The sequence below is a fragment of the Colobus angolensis genome, unplaced genomic scaffold (assembly GCF_000951035.1).
Source record: "Colobus angolensis palliatus isolate OR3802 unplaced genomic scaffold, Cang.pa_1.0 Scaffold119, whole genome shotgun sequence".
NCBI classification, from domain to species: domain Eukaryota; kingdom Metazoa; phylum Chordata; class Mammalia; order Primates; family Cercopithecidae; genus Colobus; species Colobus angolensis.
Genome location: NW_012113030.1, coordinates 967991 through 994361, shown reverse-complemented (window position 1 = coordinate 994361; position 26371 = coordinate 967991). Strand labels below are relative to the sequence as shown.

The window sequence follows — 26371 nt, the reverse complement described above, 5'->3', positions numbered from 1 at the left end:
ATGAAAAAATGAATTTGAACCACAGTTTACAGAAAAAGTTCAAACATCATTTGACTTTTCATAGGAACCTTAAGGAAATAAAATTGAATCAGGGATGTTGTGACTTGCTTAACATTAAGAAGTAGAATTTGTTCTTAAAAAAACAAACTGAGTACCAGATACAGTGGCTCAAACCTGTAATCCCAGCACTTTGGGAGGCTGAGGCAAGCAAATCACGAGGTCAGGAGTTTGAGACCAGGCTGGCCAACATGATGAAACCCCGTTTCTACTAAAAATACAAAAAATTAGCTGGGCGTGGTGGTGGATGCCTGTAATCCCAGCTACCTAGGAGGCTGAGACAGGAGAATTGCTTGAATCCAGAAGGCTGAAGTTGCATTGAGCTGATATCGCACCACTGCACTCCAGCCCAGGCAACAGTGTAAGACTCCATCGCAAAAATAAATAAAATAAAATAAAATAAAATATAATATAAAAAAATACTGAGTAGAAATCCCTGAATGATCTTGATGTGGTTTAAATTCTATACTTCTGTCTCAGTCTTTATTAGAAATGGGTAAATTAGGGTCTGGGTGCAGTGACTCACACCTGTAATCCCAGCACTTTGGGAGGCCAAGGCAGGAGGATTGCTTGAGCCCAGGAGTTTGAGACCAGCCTGGGAGACATAATGAGACCCCCATCTCTACAACTTTTTTTTTTTTTTAGTTGGCTGGGCGTGGTGACATGTACCTGTTGTCCCAGCTACTTGGGAGACTGAGGCAGGAGAATCACGAGCCCAGGAGGTCGAGGCTGCAGCAAGACCCTGTCTCAAAAAAAAAAAAAAAAAAAAAAAAGAAATGGACAAATTAGAAAATTAAGCTATGTGTTAGAAAACAAAGGAGAATTAAATGAATGAAAGGAAATAAAATTTCTTGTTGATATTTATTTCAACAAATGCAAGGAAGTCACCTAGCAACGATTACTCTTTCCTTTTCCACCCAAACCTAAAATAGAATAACTAGGATAAGAGGTGTGTTTGTGTTACCAAAAATTTGTTATTTTTATATGTGAATTCTTTTAAGTTGGTAGCCTCAAGGTTCTCGATCGTCTTCCCTTTTCCATCAATTGTTCTTAGGGATAAACTACTTACTGTAAATACGCCATTTCTTATAAAATGTGTTTAATAAAAATAATTACCTGTTCTTGCTTGTATCTTGTTCCTTGAAATATGAAAGTGATGGATCTGATCTGATCTCTATCTGATCTGATCTTCACAGATAGTTTGAGAACCATTTGAATGAATAGATACAGTACTTTGCTAAATTTTGGATAACTGCAAAGGAGTAAAAGAGTTAATGGTATCGTAAAAGAGAATCATGTCAAATATGAAACATGTTATGAGTATAAAAGAGAAGAATCATATCTAAATGAGTGGCTCAGAGAAAGCTTCATGGGGCAGTGACATTTGATCTGTGCCTTGGAAGATGATGATTAGAATTTCAATAGATAGAAGTGAAGGAAGAGAGCCTTTTGTAGTTCATAAGCGTGATGATTGGGTTTTCACACTCATATATGAGATGTACCTCACACAAACCTTTTTATGATGTTGGCACATTACCTATCTGATATGATTTTTTTTAAAAAAGACATGAAGGAAAAGCAGTTAGGATAAGAGCACAGACATGAATGCAGGCAAGTGGAAGGCAGTGGTCCTTCTAGCTTTTAAAAATGAAGATATTAGACCTCAACCTTAAAATTTTGATTTAATAGCAAGGTAAATAGAAAAGAACTAGTGTTTGTGAGAGATACTGTGGAGAGATACTTTATGGATTAGGTAACCAGATTTTTTTTTTTTTTAAACAGAGTGCTGGAATGCAGTGGTGTGATCTCGGCTCACTGCAACCTCCGCCTCCCGGGTTCATGCCATTCTCCTGTCTCAGCCTCCCAAGTAGCTGGGACTACAGGCACCCGCCAGCACGCCTGGCTAATTTTTTGTATTTTTTAGTAGAGACGGGGTTAGCGAGGATGGTCTCAATCTCCTGACCTCGTGACTTCGTGATCCGCCCGCCTCAGCCTCCCAAAGTGCTGGGATTACAGGCCGGAGCCACTGTGCCCAGCTGGTAAACAGATTTTAATCAAGATTTCAGAAGTGGAGATGATGCCACTTCTCTGACTGTATTACTCTACTTTTTAAAACCCTGTTTTACTGGCAAATTCATAACAGGAACATATTTCTTTATTCTTACCTCCAGCACCACTATCAAGGCTATTCAGCCTACACACTGAAACTCTGTATCACTACTTCTCTTATGTTTTTTTTCTTTGTGAGACAAGATCTCACTCTGTCACCAAGGTTGGAGTGCAGTGGCACAATCTCAGCTCACTGCAACCTCTGCCTCCCAGGCTCAAGCAATTCTCCCACCTCAGCCTCCCAAGTAGCTGGAACCACAGTTGTGCACTACCACGCCCAGCAAATTTTTTGTATTTTTTTGTTAAGATGGTCTCAAACTCTTGAGCGAGCACAAGTGATCCACCCACCTCGGCCTCCCAAAGTGCTGGGATTGCAGGCATGAGCCACTGCGCCTGGCCCATTCCTTCTTCCCGTAGTCAATACTATTACTCATAATGTAGTCCACAAACTGGTACTAGTTTACTGACTGTTATTACAGGTCTGCAACAGCTTAATTATGGAAATTGAGTATGTTGAGAAGGTCATCTCAGCGGGTCATCTCAGTTTGACAGTGATGTGATATCCAAGCATGTGATTAGTGGACTTGTCTTATGAAATGGGGTGTAGATCAATCCTGGTGTTTTTCACCTTATTTTCTAGTAATACATTTATCATAAAGCGTTGGTCTGTGACAAATTGGAATTTAAAAACAAAAACAAAAACACTCATCCTTCACTCGCAGTTTGAGAACATGAGCTATACAGTGCATTTAGAATTAACTTCTCTGCTTTTATCCTCTGTTGTTTCAAAGTATATTTTCTCTTCCCAGTGTAACAAGATTTTCCTTATGCAGTGTAATGCATTTCCCAGTATATAAAACCTCTTTTTATTTCTCTGTAATTTAAAGTATTTGCATTGTACAAAAATTTAATGTTTACAAAATGTCTGCCTATATTTGTTTAAGCCACTTGAGATTTTAAATTTCCAGATACCATGTGTTTAATTATTTTCAGTATCCAAAAGAATGTCTTTGAGTGTTAGGGAAATGATTTAATGAATCAAGAAATTATCTGTTTTGGACATGTAGAACTAGATACAGAATATTGGCAGTACTGTTTTATTATTTATTTATTTACTTACTTGTAGAGATAGGGTCTGGCTATATTGCCAGGCTGGTCTCAAATCCCTGGCCTCAAGCTGTCCTCCCACTTCAACCTCCCAAAGTGTTGAGATTATGGGTGTGAACCACCATGCATGACCAGTAGTACTGTATTTTGATTACTCTCCTATTATCAGACTACTCAGTTAAAAAAGAATGACATTATTTTGTATTCTATAATAATGGTATACTAATAGCTAGCTAGTCTTCACCTGCGTAAATGTGAAGGTAATGCATTTGCTTGCAATAAATATCAGTAACTTGATGATATAACAATTTGTAATATCTAGACATAGGGGGAAAAAATTGCTTTTCTCAGTCTAATCTCCATGAGCTCTTCTGCTCCTTTTTAGGTTAATTCTTTTCAAACTGCCCAATAAAGTAAAAGCTCTCAGATTCACTTAGCCAGGTAGGGTCTGGCAGATCTCACAAATTAGGATGTCAAGGGGTTGAATATTAGATGAGCTAAAAGGGATAGATCGACAAAAAAGGAAAAGAAACAGAAAGTCATACCTTTTAGCAGTCACTCCCCATTTCTCTTTACTTCCTGCCCCCACCAGCCATTAGATACTTTCCATCTCTATGGTTGACTCTTCTGCATGTTTCATATAAATAAAATAAGAAATATATGGCCTTTTGTGTCTGGCTTCTTTCACTTAGCATAATGTTTTCAAAGTCCATCACATTGTAGCATATACTACTACTTCATGCTTTGTACGGCTAGATAATATTCATTGTATGGATTATACCATATTTTGTCTATCCATTCATCAATTGATGGACATTTGGGTTATTTCCACTGTTTGATCATTATGAATAATAATGTTCTGAACATTTTTGTGGGCATACATTTTCTTTCTTTTTCTTTTTTTGATAGAGATGAGACACTTTTGCCATGTTGCCCAGCCTGAGCTTATGTTTTCAATCCTTGGGTATATAATGTTCTAGGAATGGAATTGCTGGGTCATATGATAACTCTATATTTAACTTTTTAGGGACCTGCCACACTGTTTTCCAGAGTGGCTTCATCATTTATATTCTTACCAGCAACGTACAAAGATTCAAATTTCCCCATATTGCCAACACTTGGTATTGTCTGTCTTTCTGATTATAGCTATCATAGTGGGTTGGAAGTAGTATCTCATTGTGGTTTTGCTTTGCATTTCCCTGATGGCTAATGATTTTTTCATGAGCTTACTGGCTATTCATATATCTTCTTAGGAGAAATATATATTCAAATCCTTTGATCATTAAAAAAATTTTTTTACAATTGTATTATAAGAATTATTTCTATATTCTGAATACTAATGTTTTAAAATCAGGTATATAATTGGCAAATATTTTCTTGCATCCTGTAGGTTATTTTCTCATTTTCTTAATAATGTCCTCTGAAGCAAAAAGGTTTTGAATTTTGATGAAGTCAAATTTATTTTTTCTTTTGTTGCTTGTGTATTTAGTGTCATATCTAAGAAAGAACTGACTGATTCAAGGTCATGTTTTATTCTGAGTTTTATAATTTTAGTTTTTACATTTAGGTTTTTGGTTTTTGATTCATTTTGAGTTAATTTTTCAAGTATAGTCTTCATTCTTTTCGACCATCTGTTGAAAAGACTTTTGAAGGCTGCAAAACAACTCAATGAGGAAAAAAAATCAACCATTTGTTAAAAATACTTTTTTTTTCCTCATTGAGTTGTTTGGTACCCTTGTCGATGATCAATTGATCATCAGTGTAAGGATTTATTTCTGAACTCTCATTGTTCCATTCATCTATATGTCTATCCTTATCCCAGTACCATACTCTGTTGATTAGTGTAGCTTTGTAGTAAGTTTTGAAATGAGAAAATGTCAGTTCTCCAGCATTGTTCGTGGTGGCTCATGCCTGTAATCTCAGGACTTTGGAAGTAGAGGTGAGAGGGTCACTTGAGTCCAGGAGTTTGAGACCAGCCTGGGCAACATGTGGCAACACCTGTCTCTATAAAAAATTTAAAAAATGATACAGGTATGATGTCATACACTTGTAGTCCCAGTGATTCAGGAGGCTGAGGTGGGAGGGTTGCTTGAGTCCGGGAGGTTGAGGCTGCAGTGAGCTGTGACTGCGCCACTGCGTTCTAGCCTAGGCAACAGAGTGAGACTCCATTTCAAAAAAAAAAAAGACTGTTTTGACTATACTGGTTCACTTGCATTTTCTTTTGAATTTTAGGATTAACTTGTCAGTTTTTGCAAAAAAGTCTGTTAGGATTTTGGTAAAGAGTGCATTAAGGCTAAGTGCAGTGGCTCACACCTGTAATCCCAGCACTTTGGGAGGCCATGGTGGGCGGATCACCTGAGGTTAGGAGTTCAAGACGAACCTGGCCAACCTCGTCTCTACTAAAAGTACAGAAATTAGCTGGGTGTGGTGGCAAATGCATGTAATCGCAGCTACTCAGGAGGCTGAGGCTGGAGAATCTCTTGAACCTGGGAGGCGGAGGTTGGTTGCAGTGAGCTGAGATCCTGCCACTGCACTCCAGCCTGGGCAACAGAGTGATACTCTGTCTCAAAAAAAGAAAAAATAGAAAAAAAAAAAAAGAATACATTGAATCTTTAGGTATATTTGGGGGCTGTTGCTATCTTAACCGCATTCAGTCTTAAACACAGAATGTCTCCATTTGTTTTAGTCTTTTTTTTTCAGTAATGTTTTGTAAGTTTCCAGTGTACAAGTCTTGTACTTCTTTTGTTAAATTTAAGTATTCTTTTTTATACTATTGTAAATAGAATTGTTTGCTTAATTTCACTTTTGTATTGTTCATTGCCAGTGTATAGAAATACAGTTGATTTTTCTTATTGATCTTGTATTCTGCAACCTAGTTGAGCTTGTTTGTCAGTATGATAGGATTTTTTGGTGCATTCCTTAGGATTTTCCATATCCAAGATCATGTCATTTATGAGTAGAGATACTAATGCTTTGGACTTTACAATGTGTATGGCTTCTATTTCTGTTTCATGCGTAACTGTCTTGGCTAGAATTTATAGTATAATATTAAAAGTAACAAAAAGACATCCTTGTCTTGTTCATGCTTTTAGGGGTAAAGCTTTCAATCTTTTATTTTCATAGATACTCTTTATCAGGTTAAGAAATACTGTTCTTTTCTAGCTTTTTGAGTATCTTTAGGATGAAATGATGTTGGGTTTTGTCAGATGTTTTTTCTGTGTCTATTGAAACTATCATGTGAGTTTTGACCTTTATGTTAACATAAGGTGTTAGTGATTGATTTTTGTATATTGAACCAACCTTGCCTTCTGGGATGAATGTCACTTAGTCATAGTGTGTACGTGTGTGTGTATGCATATATATATATAAAAATATATATATAGCTAGATTCAGTTTTCTAGTATTTTGTTGAGGATTTTTACATTCATATTCATAGAGGATATTGGTCTGTATTTTTCTTGTAATGTTTTTGTCTGATTTTGGTATGAGAGTATTGGCCTCATAGAATGAGCAGGAAGTATACTCTATTTTTTGGAAGAGTTGGTAGGATTCACCCATAAGCCATTTGAGTCCAAGCTTTTCTTTGAAGTAGTTTTTTTCCCCCCACTAATTCAATCTTCTCATTCATTGTAGGTTGTTTTAGCATTTCTCTGTCTTCTTGAATCAGTTTTGGTGGTTTGTGGCTTTCTAGTAATTTGTTCATTTCATATAGGCTGTCTGATTTGCTAGCGTACTTATAGTTGCTTATAGTATTCTCTTATAATTTTTATTTCTGTAGGGTTATTAGTGTGTTATATTCCAGTCCAAATTAGTGATTTGAATCTTATGTCTTTCTCATTTTGAACAGTCTAGCTAACAGTTTGTCAAGTTTGTTGAGTTTTTCAAAGAACCAATTTTTGTTTCAATGATTTTTTTTTGTATTTTTTTTTTTTTTGGTCTCCATTTATGTCCTTTCTAATCTTTATTTCCTTCTTTGTGCTTTAGGATTAGTTTACTCCTTATTTTTGTATGTATGTATGACCACAGCTGGCTATTTTTAATTTCTTTGTAGAGATGGAGTCTCACTCTGTTTCCCTGGCTGGTCTTGAACTGCTGGGCTCAATTGAGACTCCTGCCTCCGCCTCCCAAAGGGTTGGGATTATAGGCATGAACCAACGTGCCCAGCCAATGTTCTTACTTCCTAAGGTAGAACATTAGGTTGATTTTCAGATTTCTTTTTCATATAGCAATTTAAAGCTATCGATTTTTCTGTAAGCACTGCATTAGCTGGATGCCATAAGTTTTGGTATGTTGTATTTTCATTTACATTCATCTCAAAGATTTTCTAACTTCTCCTATGATTTTTCTTTGACCAATTGGTTATTTAGTTGTGTATTGCTAAATTTCCACATATTTGTGAGTTTTCTTAATTTCCTTGTTATTGAGTTCTAATTTCATTCCACTGTGGCCAGATAACATACTTTGTCTTCATTCCTTTTAAATTACTGAAGTTTATTTTATAGCCTTACATATGATCTATTTTGGATAGTATCCATGTGCATTTGAAAAGACTGTGTATTCTTTTGTTGTTGGATGGGCATTCAATAGATGTGTGTTAGATCTGATTGCATTATAGTATTGTTTAGGTCTTCTATTTTCACTTCTGTCTAGTTCTATTCATTATTGAAAGTAGAGTGTTGACTCTTAAACTATCATTGAATTGTCTGTATATTCCTTCAATTCTGTCCGTTTCTGCTTTGGGGTTGGGAGTTCTGTTGTTAAGTTCATGTATGTTCACAATTGTTATATCTTCTTAAAATATTAACCCTTTAACCATTATAAAATGTCCTTCTTCTCTAGTAATTTTTTTTTTTCTTTTTTTTTTTTGAGACAGAGTCTAGCTCTGTTACCCATGCTGGAGTGCAGTGGTGCGATCTCGACTCACTGCAACCTCTGCTTCCTGTTTTCGAGTGGTTCTTTTGCTTCAGCCTCCCAGGTAGCTGGGACTACAGGCGCCCACCACCACGCCCAGCTAATTTTTGTATTTTTAGTAGAGATGGGGTTTTACCATGTTGGCCAGGATGGTCCCGATCTCTTAACCTCGTGATCCACCCACCTCGGGATCCGCCCACCTCGGCCTCCTACAGTGCTGGAATTACAGGCGTGAGCCACTGTGCCCAGCCTAATTTTGATCATTTTTATTAGCATTAGAAAGTACATAATTTGGCCGGGCGCGGTGGCTCAAGCCTGTAATCCCAGCACTGTGGGAGGCCGAGGCGGGCGGATCACGAGGTCAGAAGATCGAGACCATCCTGGCTAACACGGTGAAACCCCGTCTCTACTGAAAATAGAAAACATTAGCTGGGCGTGATGGCGGGCGCCTGTAGTCCCAGCTACTCGGGGGGCTGAGGCAGGAGAATGGCGTGAACCCAGGAGGCGGAGCTTGCAGTGAGCCGAGATTGTGCCACTGCACTCCAGCCTGGGCGACAGAGCGAGACTCCGTCTCAAAAAAAAAAAAAAAAAAAGAAAGTACATAATTTCCAGACTTTGTTAGCATGCCTTATGGAAAGGAAATCGAGAGACAATATTTTGGCTCCTAATATGTTGCGAAATCTTGAGTTGATTCATGTTTGCTTTTGTTGTGTTTTTTTCTGGTTTGCTTTGTTATTGTTCCCATTTTCTTTTTTCTCCTAGAACATTGTGTTTTTGAAACATTAATTTTAGGAAATTTAGAGGTAATTATAGCAACCTATTTCTTTCTTTATTATTACTATTATTATTATTATTATTTTTAATGATAAGATCTCGCTCTGTTGCCTAGACTGTAGTGCATTGGCTCAATCATAGCACACTGCAACTTAGCTTAAATTCCTAGGCTCAAGGAATTCCCCCACCTTAGTCTCCAGAGTTGCTGGGACTATAGGCACGTGCCACCATACTTGGCTGACTTTTTAGTTTTGTAGAAATGGGGTCTCAATGTGTTGCCCAGACTGGTCTCAAATTCCTGACCTCAAACAACTCTCCCACTTCAGCCTCCTAAAGTACTGGGATTACAGATGTCAGCCACCTTGCTCAGCCCAAGCCTGTTTTATTCTAATTTCATAATTCTTTAAACTACTCTGTGGGAAAACTAGAACACCTTTCCTCTTTATTTCAGTTGTATGTATTTTTATTTTGATATTTGATAAAATATATTTAACTAGTGTTTGATGACTATTATTCTTATAGGCAGATAATAGATAAATATTTAGTATTCTTTTTTTACAGATGTGTTACATTGGAGGCTGAATAGACCTAGGGTTCCTGTTGTTTAAATCCTGACTCTACTTATGAACTAAGTTTCTTAGACTCTCTGTACCTAAATTTTCTCATCTGTAAAATGGAGATAATAATGGTACTAATTTTGTAGTATTGCTATGTAGATTATAGGAATTAGTTTCTGTGAAGTGCTGAGAATAGTGCGCATTGTTTAGAAAACATTCACTTTGTGTTAAGCATTATTATTTTGTCTAGTTCTGTGAAAAGTCACATAGGTAGTAAGTGTTACAAACAGGAGTGAAATATGGGTATTCTAATTCCAGTCAAGATGAGTCTGTGCTGTTTTCCTGTCAGTAGGTTATGCAGTCTTTTCCAAGGTAAAAATTTCCATATTGTATGAACTGAATATAATAAAGTAAAAATAATTAATTTTGTTAGTAATAAAACACATTTGAGTACATATTGTTTGCTCGGCATTGTGCCAATTTTTAGAAATCCTGAGGTAGACACAGTTTCTATTCCAAAGATGCTAGACTAGTCCTGGAAGAAAGATGATAAGACAGTTGAAACATTGTTCTTTCCATAAAAGGTAAATATACAGAATCCAAGGGAATAGAGAGGAAAGGCATCTTTCCCTTTCCTTGTGGAATGGCAGAACAAAAAAACAGTCTTGGAAAATCACATAGATAAAACATCACTAAAGAGTTACTATGCCAGGTGTTGTGACTCACACCTGTAATCCCAACACTTTGAGAACAAGACAGGAGACCAGCCTGGGCAACATAACAAGACCCCATCTCTACAAAAGTTAGCTAGGTGTGGTGGGGAGGTACTGGGGTCCCAGGTACTTTTGGAGGCTGAGGTGAGAGGATTGCTTGAACTCAGGATGAGGCTGCAGTGAGTTGTAATCATGCCACTGCACTCTAGCCTGGGTGACAGAGTGAGACCCTGTCCCCCCCCAAAAATTATAATGAATATTCATAGGATATGATAATGAAAGAGTTTAAAGTACTCTCTGTATGTTGTTACTATTTCACATTATTTTTAAATCTTCTGTTGAGCCTTAGTGCATTCTAAGAAATTAATTGATGTTTACCTTTAACTTGAGTTTATTTACAATGAATATTTCTTTATTTCCTTTCAAAAATCTTTTATTTTTTCAGTTGCCTTTTAAAATTATATTTTGAGGCTGGACGCGGTGGCTCACGCCTGTAATCGCAGCACTTTGGGAGACTGAGGTGGGCAGATCACTTGAAATCAGGCTGGCCAACATGGTGAAACCCTGTCTCTACTGAAAATATAAAAATTAGCCGGGTGTGGTAGTGGGCACCTGTAATCCCAGCTACTCGGGAGTCTGAGACAGGAGAATCGCTTGAACCCTGGAGATGGAGGTTGCAGTTAGCCGAGATTGTACCACTTCACTAGAGCCTGGGCCGCAGAGCAAGACACCATCTTAAAAAAATAAAACAGAAACAAAAAATTCTATTTTGTATTGTAAGAGAAGTAATGTGCTTTTTATAAACAGTTTGGAATAGTAGGAAGTATATAAAGTAGAATTTCTTCACTCTTTTTCACTAATGTTCTCACTTACCCTGAAAATGAACTAAGCAACAATAAAACTAGTCATGCTCCCTAGAGGTAATGCTGCCTAGTTGTTTGGTATCTTCTATGCATAAATACATACACATACACATAAGTACATAGAAGCATATCTCAAGTCTACTTGTTTATTTTTATTAAAATGTTCTAAGCTTTAGCCAAAATGAATTTTTTTTCCTGGATACTATCATACCTCATGTTTTTCTTTCTTTTTTTCATTAATAAGTGTTTATTGGTAGCACTTAAAAATGATATCTTTTTGTTAACAAAATATATTATTACAATTAATTTCCCCGTGTCATTTATTTCTTAAAATGTGATTGCAAGGAAATTTAAAATCATATATATAGCTAATATTTGTGGCTTGCATTATATTTCTAGGAGACAGTACTGATTTAGACAGATTGCTGGTTCTGCATTTGCTAATGTCTTCCAAGAAGGACCCAGAAACTACAGTTCTCCAATCTAGATCTCAGAGATTATGAGAGAACCAGGCCACTTTGACTTTTTTTTTTTTTTAAATCTTCATAGTAAATTATTTTTTATTTTTTTAAATTATACTTTAAGTTCTAGGGTGCGTGTGTATAACATGCAGGTTTGTTACATATGTATACATGCATACCTCACGTTTTTCTTACTCCATGTATTTTTTATGCCTTGAATGTCCTTCCCATTCAACTCCACCACTTTATGTCTAGTGTTCTTCCTGTCCTTAAAAGTCTTTTCAGATATTATGTACTCTGTCAGGCCTTTTTTCTTTCCCCACCTTTGTGTTTTATTGAGCTTTGAAAGTACTCTTGTGTTTCTAAACTGCCATATACTTTAACATCTCACTTTTAGTACTAACACTTTCTACTGTTCGTACAATTATTCGTTTAATTTTGCATGCTCTGCTCTTACTGACAGTTTCTTTAGAGCAATACTGTCTGTGTTTAAGCTTTTTAATCCCTAAGTACTTATTTACAAAGCCTATTGTTGGGTACTTATTTACTGAATAAATAGTTTCAGACATTATAAATTATTCTTTTTTTTTTTTTTTTCCTGAGGTGGAGTCTCACTCTGTCTCTAAGGCTAGAGTGCAATGGTATGGTCTTGGCTAACTGTAGCCTCCGCCTCCTGGGTTCAAGTGATTCTCATGCCTCAGCCTCCCAAGTAGCTGAGATTACAGGCGCACGCCAACACACCCAGCTGATTTTTGTATTTTTAGTAGAGGTGAGGTTTCACCGTGTTGGCCAGGCTGGTCTCGAACTCCTGACCTCAGGTATCTGCCCGCCTCGGCCTCCCAAAGTGTTGGGATTACAGGCGTGAGCCACTGTGCCTGACCTTCAGACATCATAAATTATTATTCTTATTTTAAACTGTCTTGGAGAGAACGTTAGGAAAGCTGTAGCTATGAATTGCAAATATAACTTAACTTTTTTTTTGTATGATTAATTATTTTGGATAAGTTTTTCTGGGCCATTGTTTTCTTAATTAGTTTTTAAAATTAAAACTAAAATCTGCAAAGACTAAAGTTTTAAGAACGAGGATATAGACATATAAATACATATTGTAAATAATAGAATAGAATTTTAGGAGCAGTTCTTTGAAGGAAACTTGTCACTGAATATTTGCTAAACTTGATTTAACATACTTGTAAATAATCAGTAAATTGTTTTTATTTTTCAGAGAATGCAGAATCTGTTGATCTTAAACAGTTTTTTGACCAACATTTTTCACATATATACTATGTGTTCTTTGAAAATTTTGTGACTATTGAAGCTAGTCTTAAACAGAAAGGTAAGATGCTAACATATATCTTGGCTTATGTTAATATTCCTAATAATTGTCATAAACATAACTTAATAGCTCTTGGACATATTGTTTCATTCATTTTTGTCAGACAGCTTTTTGCTTTCCCTCTCACACTATTATCATAGGGCTAGTGACCTGTATTTGAAAGACAACCAATGTGTTAGTGTTACTATCCTTATTGCTTTACAATGGCTTTGAAGATTTACTTTTTCACGGGTCAGGTTGATTTGTTCCCTCATTCTGCCTTTTTTGATTCTGCCCTAGGAGCATGTGACACATTTGAGGGGTCGTTTTCATATTTTCATTTTCAGAGCTTATTTGAAGTTCTTTGTAATATGTCATGATTTGTTTCTAGACATAAATATGTAGAACCTAAATTTAATTACAATACTCAAAAGAGTAAAGAGAGTGACTATGATACTGTCTCCACAATGAATGGGGTATGCTTTAAACATTTTACTAAATAATTGCTGGGAAAAAAAAAACTTCATTCTTGAAATATTTTAAGTTCATTAAGTGATTGTTAACAATGAGGGCAAAATGATATGTTTTAAATGTTTTCTTATAAAAATGTTTTAGGTCACAAGTCTCAAAGAGAGGAATTGGATGCTATACTTTTTATTTTTGAGGTAAGTGCTTCTGAATCTAACTTTTCCCTTTTTCAGAAATAATTTTTGAAACATACAAAGGAATATATTTAAATTATAAAACACTGTGAATTCGCCAGCCTTTCTAAGAACTAAATCTAAGTTTTTAAAATATGCCTGACTGAATCCTATACTTTTTGAGATACAATGTATTACTTTTTGGTGCAGATATAATTACATTTTTATACGTTTGACACCACAAAATTGGTATGATATTCAATGTGTTTGCAAACAATGAAACTTTTAATTTGTCAGAGGTTTAGTGAAATGGAAAACTTGTTTTTGTTTTAACTCCAAAACATTCTTACCTAAGAAGGTATATTACTGTAACTTTTGTGTGCCTAAGGGATTTATTGTTTTGGTTCACTGCTTTTCATTGCAAACTTGTTTAAAATAGTCTTAAATATTTTAAAAATTGTCATTTTATACTAGATTGGAGATGGGGCAAGTCTGTAAATAAAAGTTAGGAAACATAGCTCATAGGCAAATGAAATTTTGATGCTCTGCTAATTTTTTTTTTTTAATATTTATCACACTCTTAAAAATTAAGACCCTTTCACCCCCCTTTTAAAATAACTCCTTGCTCTTTATTCTGTTTCAAAGTAAACAGATAAACAGTCATAGGAGTATTCTGATCTTCACTGAGAATTTCGAGACCTGTAGAAAGCCAGGAGTAGTGACTTGAGATGCTTAGAAAATAATTCGGAAATTAGTTTCTGAAGATGGAGCTATTCTGTCTGATGCTAATTAAAGATAATTCACTCTTGGCTGTGTGTGGTGGTTCAAAGTAATCCCTGCACTTTGGGAGGCTGAGGCGGGAGGATCATTTGAGCTCAGGAGTTAGAGACCAGCCTGGGCAGCACAGCAAGACTTAGTCTCTACTAAAAATCAAAAAAGTTAGCCAGGCATGTTGGTGGCAGGTGCTTGTAGTGGTAGTGACGCAGGAGGCTGAGGTAGGAGGATCCTTTGAACCCAGGAAGTTGAAAGTGTAGTGAGCTGTGATTGTGCCACTGCACTCCTGGGCAAGAGAGTGAAATATGTCTCAAAAATAGTAAGAAGAATTCACTCTTTAGTATTTTGATGTAATTTAGAAGAATTTGAACATCATCATTTATATGTCTCTTAGCCGTTGGTTTAGTTGGGACGGGGCGGAGGGGTGTGGAGAATTTTTTAAAGAGTTCCAAACAGCAGTAACACTGATGTTAGTATCTGTTCTGCAGTTAATTTTCATTAGTCTTGACCCCTGAGGAATTTGATTATATTACTTCCTGAAGTGTTTGCATGAACTGTTCACAAGGGGAATATTGAAAAATGCTTTGAGAAAGAGTAAAAATATCCACAGAGAAAGCAAGCTAATGATTCCTGGAAAGTGTTCCTGCAAATGTTCATGCTTCCCTTAAATTCAGGAAACTGAGATGATTGCTTAGTTAATAGAAGTCCTTTTGGAGTATTTCTTATATGTAAAAATAACTATTTTTCTATATCTAATATATACTGATTATTTTTTATTCTTTACATAGAAATGTTTGTCTTTAATGGATCACTAAATTTTATTAGAAAAAAGATCTGAGATACCAGGTTTTCATCGTTTGAAAAAATCATTTAATTTTTGTGCTGACATTCTTCTATTTATAGTAAGGAACCTCGACCTTTAGAAACTAAGGATGAAAAAGAAATCATAAATAAAGTGATTTCCTTTTTCTGGAACAAAAAGCATGATTATGTAATGTTAATAATTTTGTGGTAGAGGATTTATATTCTGTGCAGTTTAGGGCACATGTAATCTCTTTAACTTTTTATTTACCATCTAAAAAGATATAAGGGGCTAAATCTAAAGTATAATTATTAGTCATAATTTAGAAATGCTTTTGAATAGTTTACAAATTTGTCTTTTCAACTTTTCTATAATCTTATATCTTTCTATACAAAAATAAATATAATTATGCAGTTGCTGGCCAGCTGTGGGAGACATAGGGAGGACAAAGGTAAAAGAGTTTATGTGTCTCATGTGGGACCAGCATTTATCTGTGTAGAACTTTAAAATTTCTTTATCATCCTTTCATGTGGAGTTTACTAAAGAAGATGATATCAAAGAGAAGACAAGGAAGTATAAAATATGCATGTCATCCTTTGATCAGTATATTATCAAGGTAGAGGTTTTGGAAATAGGTGTATTGAATTTGGAACCTCTGTTCTTTCACTTTCTAGCTTTGTAACCTAAGTGCACTACTTAACCCATTTCTTCATTTGTTGAATGAGATAAACAAACCCTCCTTTTGAATGATTGCAAGGATTAATGCAAGGTATATTAATATATCATTATATAATAAAGTGCCTAGTGTTTGACCCTTATGAGCATTCATTTAATGGTGTTCTAAATAATAGTAAGAACAGCAATAACAACAAACACACAAAAATGTCACTCAGCAAGTGGATGAGTATTGAGAACACTGTTTAGTAGTAAGGTAGCTCTTAATCGAGAATAATCCACACAGGTATAATATTAAGGGAAATAAAAGGCAGAGTTTTGAACATATTTTTGTAAAGATTTTATTACTAATTAATGGAAACCTATATATGTTAACTTAACTATAGGGCTCCTAAAATTGTAAATCCTGCTCTCTGTCCGGGTGCAGTGGCTCACGCTTGTAATCCCAGCACGTTTGGAGACCAAGGCAGGAGGATTGCTTGAGGCCAGAAGCTTGGGCACAGCCTGGACAACATAGTGATACTCCATCTCCACAAAAATAATAAAAAAAAATTGAGCTAGGCATGGTGGCACACACCTGTAGTCCTGTTTGGGAGGCCAAGATGAGTGAATCGCTTGAACCCATGAATATGAGGCTGCGGTGAATCATGATCACACCACTGCACTGCAGCCAGGGTGACAGGGTGAAACCCCCACCTCTTAAAAAAAAATTTGCTCTCGTACCTATATCCATCATAGCATCTAAGTACCTTTAGTTTCACATGATTAACTCAGTATAAATATTTGATGGGGTTCTTATGAAATCAAAATATTTTCTCTAGGATTATCAAAACAGGAGAAAGAACCATTAGAAGAAAGAGAAAATGTCACAAATATTAACATCTGGAAGAATTGAAACTCATCATGATATCCACAATATAGAAATTCTAAGAATTGCTAGACATAGGGGCACGTGCCTGTATTCCCACCTTGTTGGGAGGCTGAGGCAGGAGGATTGCTTGAGTCTGGGAGTTCAAGGCTATGGTGCACTATGGTCATGCTTCTGAATAGCCAGTGCACTCCAGCCTGTGCAGCATAGCAAGACTCTGTCTCTAAAGGGGGAAAAAAAGAAAATCTAGAAATAGTAAATAAGTATTTTAAATATATTAGAATTGGCATTTAATCATTAGGAAAACATATGCCTTCTATATTATTGTAAAATATGTAGTTTGTTAATTTCTTGTCCCAAGTACTGGTTAGTATTGCTTATTGTTTTTTGAGGTTTTCAAATAGTGATCAACATGCCAGTGCTAAAATAATGTCAATACTATCAGATTAGCTTAGGTACTATTTTGTAGTTTTTTGTTTGTTTTATTTTGTTTAGAGACGGAGTTTTGCTCTTATTGCCCAGGCTGGAGTGCAATGGCGCGATCTCAGCTCACTGTAACCTCTGCCTCTCGGGTTCGAGCGATTCTCCTGCCTCAGCCTCCTGAGTAGCTGGGATTACAAGTGCCTGCTGCCACACCTGGCTGATTTTTGTATTTTTAGTAGAGACGGGGTTTCACCATGTTGGCCAGGCTGGTCTCGAACTCCTGACCTCAGGTGATCCACCCACCTCAGCCTCCCAAAGCGCTGAGATTACAGGTGTGAGCCACCGTACCCAGCCTATTTTGTATTTGTTATATTTAGTGAGCCCTTTAATTTTTCACATTTTGCAGGATGTGAACTCATTACTTGGTTTTATTCTTTTCTTTTTTCTCTTTATATTGATTTTTAGAAAATTTTACAACTTCTTCCAGAAAGAATTCATCAACGATGGCAGTTTCATAGTATTGGTAAGTAATTCAAGTATGTATTTCATATTAGAAACAAAGAATAATATATGAAAAATGCTCTTTAATGGGTTGTTAGCTGAAATGAATTAATAGGTGATGCTTTAGTAAAAAGAAAATAAAGAATACAAGAGCAGATTGACTAGGAATATAAGAAAAATGATAGATGAAGGGTTTGTAGTCAAAATGCCATTGGAAGTTTTTGGATCCACTGCTTCCTTTATTCTGATACATTAACAATGATGATAAAACTATAAAACAAAAAAGCAAGATTAGCATCAAGACAAATATCTCTGTGAATCAGAAATGGAAGAAAAATGCAAAGTGCCAAATAGAATGGACATTTGTGTTGTTTCTAATTTCTTTACTTATTGTTTGCTAGTTATATTTGTTTTATTTTATATTCCTTTGGATTTACTACTATGATAGGGTTATATCTTCTGTGAATGAGTACAGTTACTTTTTTTTTTCTAATTGGATGCCTTTAATTTCTTCTTTCTTTCTTTTATTGTGCCTCCAGTACAATATTGAATAAAAGTGGCAAGAAAGAGCAGACATTCTTCCATTATTCCTGATTTCAGGGAGAAAGATAATGGTCAGTCTTTCACCATTATATATGATTTTAGCTGTAGTTTTTTTGTAGATGTCTTTTATCCAGTTGAAGAAGTTCTGTTCCTAGTTTGAGAGTTTTTAATCATAAGTATGCATTGTAATTTACCAAATGCTTTTTCTGCATCTATTGATACGATCATTATCAGTGTCATTGGTGCTTTTGTCATTTATCCTATTAATATTATATATTTTACTAATTGATTTTCAAGTGTCAAACCAACTTTCCATCCCTGAGGTAAATCCTATTTACTATTTATAGTCCTTTTTATTTGTTCCTTACTTCAGTTTGCCTCTCTGTTTATGATGAATATTGTACTGTATTTTATTTTGTCGGTCTTTATTTGGCTTTACTATTAAGATAGCTATAGAAGTTTAGAAGTGATCCCTCTTCTGTTTTCTGAAAGAGTTTGTGAATGAGTGGTAGGTAGCATTTTCTTCTTTAAATAGTTGATAAAATTCAAAAGTGAGGCCATTTGTACTTGGACTTTTCTTTGTGATATTTGTAATTATTACTTCAATTTATTTACTTGTTATAGGTTTATTCAGATTTTATATATCTTTTTGAGTCAGTTTGATAATTTGTTTCTTTCTAGGAACCAATTTGTTTGTAGAAAGTTGTTTAAGTTATTCCTTATAGTAATGCTTTTAATTCTCATAGGGTCAATAGTGATGTCCCCTTTCATTCCTTTTTTTTTCACATTACAGAAACTATTTATTTATTTATTTATTCATTCATTCATTCTTTAGTGGTTTCAACTTTATTTTTAGATTCAGGGGATACATATGTGGGTTTGTTACTTGTGTTTATCTCATGATGCTGAGGTTTAGGGTATGATTGATCCTGTCTCCCAGGTGGTGAACATAGTACCTAATAGTTTGTTTTCCAACCCTTGTCCTTCTAGTACTTCCCAATGTCTATTGTTGCCATTTTTATGTCCCTGAGTACCCAATGTTTAGCTCCCACTTACAAGTGAGAATATGTGATACTTGGTTTTCTGTTCCTATGTTAATTTGCTTTAGGATAATGGCCTCCAGCTGTATCCATGTTGCTAAATGTTGCTACAGAGGACATGATTTCATTCTTTTTAATGGCTGTATCCGCTTCATGCTTGATTTTGGTGATTTATGTCTTCTCTCCTATTTTATTGGCCAGTCTAGCTATTTGTCATATTTGTTGATCTTTTCAAAGAACAAACTTTTGATATCATTGATTTTCTTTATACCTTTTATGCTTTCTATTTTCTTGTTTTCCATTCTAGTCTTTGATATTTTAAATATATATATATATTTTCTATTTTTTATTTTTTATTTTTTTTGAGACAGAGTTTCGCTCTTGTTTCCCAGGCTGGAGTACAATGGCACAATCTCGGCTCACCACAACCTCTGCCTCCCAGGTTCAAGCGATCCTCCTGCTTCAGCCTCCCAAGTAGCTGGGATTACAGGCATGTACCCCCACACCCGGCTAATTTTGTATTTTTAGTAGAGACGGCGTTTCTGCATGTTGGTCAGGCTGGTCATGAACTCCCGACCTCAGGTGATCCGCCCACCTCGGCCTCCCAAAGTGCTGGGATTAAAGACATGAGCAACTGCACCCAACCTACTTATTTTTTGTAGTACTGTATTTATTATTATTATTATTTTTTAAGAGACAGGATCTTATTCTGTCACCCAGGCTAAAGTGCAGTGCCATGATTGATCATGGTTCACCGAAGCCTTGAAATGGGCTTAAACCATCCCCCCACTTAGCCTTTTAAGTAGGTGGGACCACAGGTGCACACCACCAGGCCCGGCTCACTTTTTAAAATTATTTTTTTAGAGACAGGGTCTTGCTTTGTTGCCCAGGCTGGTCTCAAACCTTTAGTTTCAAGCAGTCCTCCTATCCTAACCTCCCAAAGTGCTGGGATTACAAGTGTGAGCCATCATACTCGACCTCTTTTATTTTATATAAAACATTCTGTGGCAAGCCTGATGCCCAATGCCTGTCATCTCAGCCCTTGGCAGAGGCTGAAACAGAATGATCACTTGAGGCCAGGAGTTTGAAACCAGCTTGAGCAACATAGTGAGAGTCTGTCTTTAAAGACAAAAAAAAAATTTTTTTAAGTTAGCCTCACTTGTTGGCATGTGCCTGTAATCCCTGCTACTCAGGAGGCTAAGGCAGGAGGATCACGTAAGTCCAGAAATTCAGGGCTGCAGTAAGCTATGATCATACTGCTACACTCCAATTTGGGTGACAGAACGAGACACAATCTCTAAAACATGAAAATAAGGACAGATGCGGTGACTCATGCCTGTAATCCCAGCACTTTGAGAGCCTGAGGCAGGTGAATCGCTTGAGCGTAGGAGTTTGAGACCAGCCTGGGCAACATGGTGAAACCCCACCTCAGAAAAAAATACAAAAATTATCCAGACATGGTGACTCGTTCCTATAGTCCCACCTCCTTGGGAGGCTGATTTGGGAAGGTCATCTGAACTTGATGAGGTCAAGGCTGCAGTGAGCCAAGATCATGCCACTGCACTTTAGCCTGAGTAAAAAAATGATACCCTGTCTCAACAACAACAACAACAAAAAAAAAATTAAAAAGAGAAATTCTGCTTGCTTTGGGTTTAATTTACTATTCTGTAGTGACGCTCTCTTGGCTCACTGCAACCTCTGCCTGCTGGGTTCGGGCGATTCTCCTGCCTCAGTCTCCTGAGTGACTGGGACTACAGGTACATGCCACCACATCCGGCTAATTTTTGTATTTTTACAAAAATTAGGGTTTCACCATGTTGGCCAGGATGGTCTCGGTCTCCTGACCTCATGATCCACCCGCGTCAGCCTCCCAAAGTGCTGGGATTACAGGTGTGAGTCACCATGCCTGGCCCTGTTTCTAGTTTTTTAAGATGTAACCATAGAATATTAATCTGATAGATTTCTTCTTTTCTAATATAGATATTTAAAACTATAAATTTCCCTCTAAGCTTTGCCTTAAATCCGTCCCATAAATTTTAGTATGTTGTGTTTTCATTTTCGTTCAATTGAAAATATTTTTTCATGTCTTTTTTATTTCTTCTTCAACCCATAACTTATTTAAGAGTGTTATTATTTTTAAGCTCTTCAAATATTTGATGTTTCCACAATTTTTTTCCCTTTTGATTTATAACTTAATTCCTTTGTCATCAGAAAAAATATTTTTGCATGATTTTAATCTTAAAGTTATTGAGATGTTTTGTGGCCCAGAGTATAGGCTCTCTTGAAGAATGTTCCAGTGACCTGGGAATGAATGTTTATTCTAGAGTCATTTAAAATATTAAGTTTAGTTTTCAATATGGTATTCAATAAAAATTATTAAATTAATGTATGGCAATTATGTGATCATTGAAGAACAAGAAAGGACTTGAATGAATAAATGGAATTTTGTGCAATATTCATGGGAGATAAACTTGATAGTGTAACGGCAACAGTTTTTTAAAAATTTGCATGATATATTTATCCCTACTGTATTAGAGAGACAGAGACTAACTTTTCATTTTCAAGGATTGATGAACCATCATCCATAAGTTCTTGAAGTTGAGTAACAGGAAACTTGTTTTTCAAACCATTTGGCTACTATAAGAAGCTGCTAGTCACAAAATGCATGTCCAGTAAACTGCAGTCCTATTGGCAACCCTTGGTTTGAGAGTACAACAGGGATACTCACTGCTGGCAGTCCTGCCATATTTACAGGTTGTGTGAAAATATCATCCTGGGCACTTCCTGTTCTGTGGTCTTCTTTGGTGAACTCCAAGTATGGTACTGCGTCACTCAAGGTGGTGTGGGAGTTAGCATACTCCAGAGTTAAAAGCATTCACAAAATCATTAGCAATGAGACATCTCACTTTCTGTGCTTTGATGAAATAATTTTCATATTTTTATGTTAACAAGAAAACATTTCCTGAGAGGATTCTTCCTCTTACAAAATCATTGAACCCTTCTCATCTGGTTGCAACAGCCATGGCTTCAGTAGACACATCAGTGTCACATCTGTGACCATATTGTAGCCCATCAGATCTTGCTATACTCAATACTGCTTCTGATATGCACAATAGATGGTAGCAGACAATTGAATAAGCGATGTGAGAAAAGGATACTTCAGTTACTTTGGCCCCCTCAGACTCAAAGAGGTCAGCAGCTTTGGACCAAAGAGACTGTTCTTCACTTGATAATTCCAGTACAAGATATTCCTTTGGAATTCCTATACATAGTTTGCTCACATTTGTCAAACTGGGAAGCATGAATGGTTTAACAGGATCCTGTACTGTGGTAGAATCCTTAGGGTCGTGTCCAGCCAGTACACTTAAGACAATTGCTGCATCATCCACATGTCTGGTTAAGAGTCCTTGCACATCCATCGAATTCTCTGGGGAAATGAGACCATGATGGAAAACTAAGCCACAGCTTGGTTTGAAACCAACAAGCCCACAGTAGGCAGCAGGATTTCTGATCAGTCCTCGTGTATCTGATCCTAAAGCCGCATAGCGTGTGAATGCCAATACGGCAACTGCACTCCCACCTGAGCTTCCTCCAGTTATCAGCCAGTCTGAATCTTCATTCTCAAAGTGGAGATTCTACTTCCTCTTTTCTCTATATTGTTTTGAATAACTCCAGGGATTTTTAACTGGTCCAAATATGCCATCTGTGTTTCCAATCATAGCAAACTCATCTAAATTTGTTTTTCCATTAGTAGAGTTCCCTAATCCAACAGCTTCGGAACTACTATAGCATTACCTTTCAGCACATTTGATGCACATGTAAGACAATAATTTTTGACTGGGTGCAGTGGCTCACGCCTGTAATCCCAGCACTTTGAGAGGCCAAGGTGGGTGGATCACCTGAGCCAAGGAGTTTGAGACCAGCCTGGGTAACATGTCAGTACCCCAACTCTACAAAAAAAAAATAGAAAAATTAGCTGGGTGTGGTAGTGTGTGTCTGTGTTCCCAGCTACTGGGGAGGTGAGAGGATAACTTGAGACAAAGAGGCCGAGGCTGCAGTGAGCCATGATTGTGCCACTGCAGTCCAGCGTGGGTGACAGAGCAAGAACCTGTCTCAAACAAATGAATTTGTTAAGTATATATATAAATATTAATGTCACACATTAATATTTATCAGTATTAAATATATATGCCATTATATCAAATATACATCATGTATATCAAATATATATATACACACACATATAACAATTCTTAACATTCCTATAGGGATTTTTCAATTAGCCTAACAAATTTATCTTAAAGTTTATATGTAAAATAAAAGCCAAAGCAATTTGGAAGAATAACAAGTTGGACCAAGAGGGTGTTGTTGTTGGCTATTTTCATGCCTGATAACAAGATAAATTATAAAGTTATACTAATAAAGGCACTGTTACTGATGTAGGGATGGATAAGTGGGTGAATGAAAAGGAACATGGAGATGAGCCAAAGACCTAAGCTTATGTATGGAAGCTTGAAATATGATTGAGATGGCATTTTAGTTCATTTGAGCATCATAAACCCCAAAATAGTACTATACTTGGTTTTCCATTTGCAAAAAACCAAATTCTCTTCCACCCACAAGGAAATACATTTCTGATAGATTTCAGGACCTACATGTGAAAAGCAACACATAAAAACTTTTTGAAGTGAATATTTGGTTTATAATTTTAATGTAGGGAAGGATTTCTTTAGACATAGAAAGAACACGTAAGAAAGAAAAACATTGGCAAATTGATTATATTAAAATTTAAGGCCAGGCACGGTGTCTTATGCCTGTAATCTCAGCACTTTGGGATGCCAAGGTGGGCAGATCACTTGAGCTCAGGAATTTGAGACCAGCCTGGGCAACATGACAAAACCCCATCTCTACACAAAATGCAAAAATTATCATCCAAGCATGGTGGCATGTGCCTTTAGTCCCAGCTATCTGGGGGCTGAGGCAAGAGGATTACTTGAGCTCAGGAGGTCAAGGCTGCAATGAGCCATGATCATGCCACTGCACTCTAGCCTGGGTGACAGAGTGAGAACCTGTCTCAAAAAAAAAAAAAAAAATTAAAACTTATCTGCATCAGAAGATACCACCTCCCCACCCAACAAAAACTTGATTGAATTGTTTGGGATAATATATTTTCAATTCATAGAAATAGACCCAGAAGTAGTAATACAGAAGGAACTCCTCTCATATATATGTGTGTGTGTGTGTGTGTGTGTGTGTGTGTGTGTGTATGAAGAAAGCCAGGTGTAGTGGCCCACACCTGTAATCCCAGCACGTTGGGAGGCCAAGGTGGAGGATCACTTGAGGCCAGGAGTTCCAGATCAGCCTCGGCAACATAATGAGGCCCTCTACAAAAAGTACAAAAATTAGCCAGACCTGGTGGTGCACATCTGTAGTCCCAGCTACTCAGGAGGCTGAGGTGGGAGGATCGCTTGAACCCAGGAATTTGAGGCTGCAGTGATCTACGATTGCACTGCTATTCTCCAGCCTGAACAATAGAACAAGACCCCATCTCTTTGAGGGGGAAAAAAAGGACAACTAAATTGAAAATTGTACAAAGGATAAAACAGGGAAACCTTGAATGGCCAAATTAAAAGATGTTCAGTGTTGCTAGGAAATATCAAATGAAAGCAATATTAAGATAGTTAACATACATCAGATTATCAAATATTAGAGCATCTGTCAATGTTTTGTGCTGCCAGCAATATGGTACTAGAGCTCTCCCATATACTGCTGGTAGTACTGTTAATTGTCACAACTCCTTTGGAGAGAATTATCTAATATTTGGTATAGCTGAAAGTAATTTTATTCCTATTTATATACCTCAGGGAAACTCAGATGTGTACAGGGAATCATGAACAAGAACTATTTATTATGGTACTCTTGGAATAGCAAAAATCTGAAAACAAACCAAATGTCTTAATATAAAGATGATAAATAAATTTTGGTATGTTCATACAGTGGAATAGTATGCACTTCTTAAGATGTATTAACTAGAGCTACATTGATAAGTATAGATAAATTTGTTAAGTTAATGTTGTATGTGAAAAGTAACTTATAAATGACTTTTAAAAAATAAATGACTTGTATGAAAGTTTTATATTGTTTTTTATGGATTTATAAATGTGTAGTAATAATATAAAAATATTTTTGGAAATGATTAATACCAAAGCCTGGATAATGGTTTCCTCTGGGGAAGAAAGGAACAATATGATTTGGGCCTCAGTGATACCTGTACAGTAAAGTAAAACATTGGAGATAATGCAGGTAAGTGAAACAAACATGGAACTACGTGTAGATTTATTCATACTGAATGGTGGACCTCTGCAGGTTTGTTCATGTTATTTTCAGTATTTTATTGTAGGTTTGAAATATTTCATGATTGAGAAGAAAAAAAAATTAATGACTTTGTGAAACTTAGAAAGTTAGTATAATGGAAATATTGATTAGGAAATATTACAGTTAAGGATGTTCATATGGTTAACTAAATGAATATTTTCTACAGTGGATTTCATTTGGATAGTGATAAAGTATTTTATTCTTAGTCTAAATAAGAGATTTATAATAGATTGTTGTGTTAAATGCAATTTTGGGCCTAGGTTTTGTTAATTAAAAAAAATCATGTTTAATTGCAATAAAGCATGTGTTGAAAAGGTGATTCTTTTTATATGCCCTTCTGATCCCAAGTATGGCCGGAAGGATATAAAGGTCACCAAGAATAATTTGGAGGTTGCCAAGGACTTACTTAAAAGTGTTTTCAAGTCTGACCGAGAACTCTGACATTTACAAATAGATAAGATGTGAATATTTAAAATCATGTTTTCTTTTTAGGATTGATTTTAAAGAAACTACTTCACACAGGAAACTCCTTAAAGGTACAACTATGTTTATTTTCTATGACTTTAAAAATACTGAGTAGAACATACATGCCACCTGTTAACACTTTTCATACCTAAACTTTTTCCTAAAGATCTTTGAATTGTCTTCAGTTTATTTAATTGAAGTGAATTCACTTAAAATGTAGCAAGAGGCCAGGTGCAGTGGCTCACTCCTGTAATCCCTGCACTTTGGGAGGCTGAGGTGGGTGGATCACTTGAAGCCAGGAGTTCGAGACCAGCCTGGCCAACATGGTGAAACCCTGTCTCTACTAAAAATATAAAAATTAGCTAGGCGTGGTGGCACGCACCTGTACTCACAGCTA

At 36.2% G+C, this 26371-nt stretch overlaps 1 protein-coding gene and 1 pseudogene across 6 annotated transcripts in view; one reads left to right on the top strand and one right to left on the bottom strand.

Moving 5' to 3' along the window:
- Nucleotides 1-26371, top strand: part of RALGAPA1 (Ral GTPase activating protein, alpha subunit 1 (catalytic)) — a 281300-nt gene that overhangs the window by 22486 nt on the left and 232443 nt on the right. For all 6 annotated transcript variants that reach the window (XM_011925953.1, XM_011925962.1, XM_011925949.1 and 3 more), the window contains 4 exons: nucleotides 12778-12888; nucleotides 13483-13532; nucleotides 17516-17573; nucleotides 26002-26045. In XM_011925953.1, the coding sequence (XP_011781343.1) occupies nucleotides 12778-12888; nucleotides 13483-13532; nucleotides 17516-17573; nucleotides 26002-26045 (263 nt within the window). The remainder of the gene's footprint in view (nucleotides 1-12777; nucleotides 12889-13482; nucleotides 13533-17515; nucleotides 17574-26001; nucleotides 26046-26371) is intronic.
- Nucleotides 21658-25953, bottom strand: LOC105500832 (annotated as a pseudogene).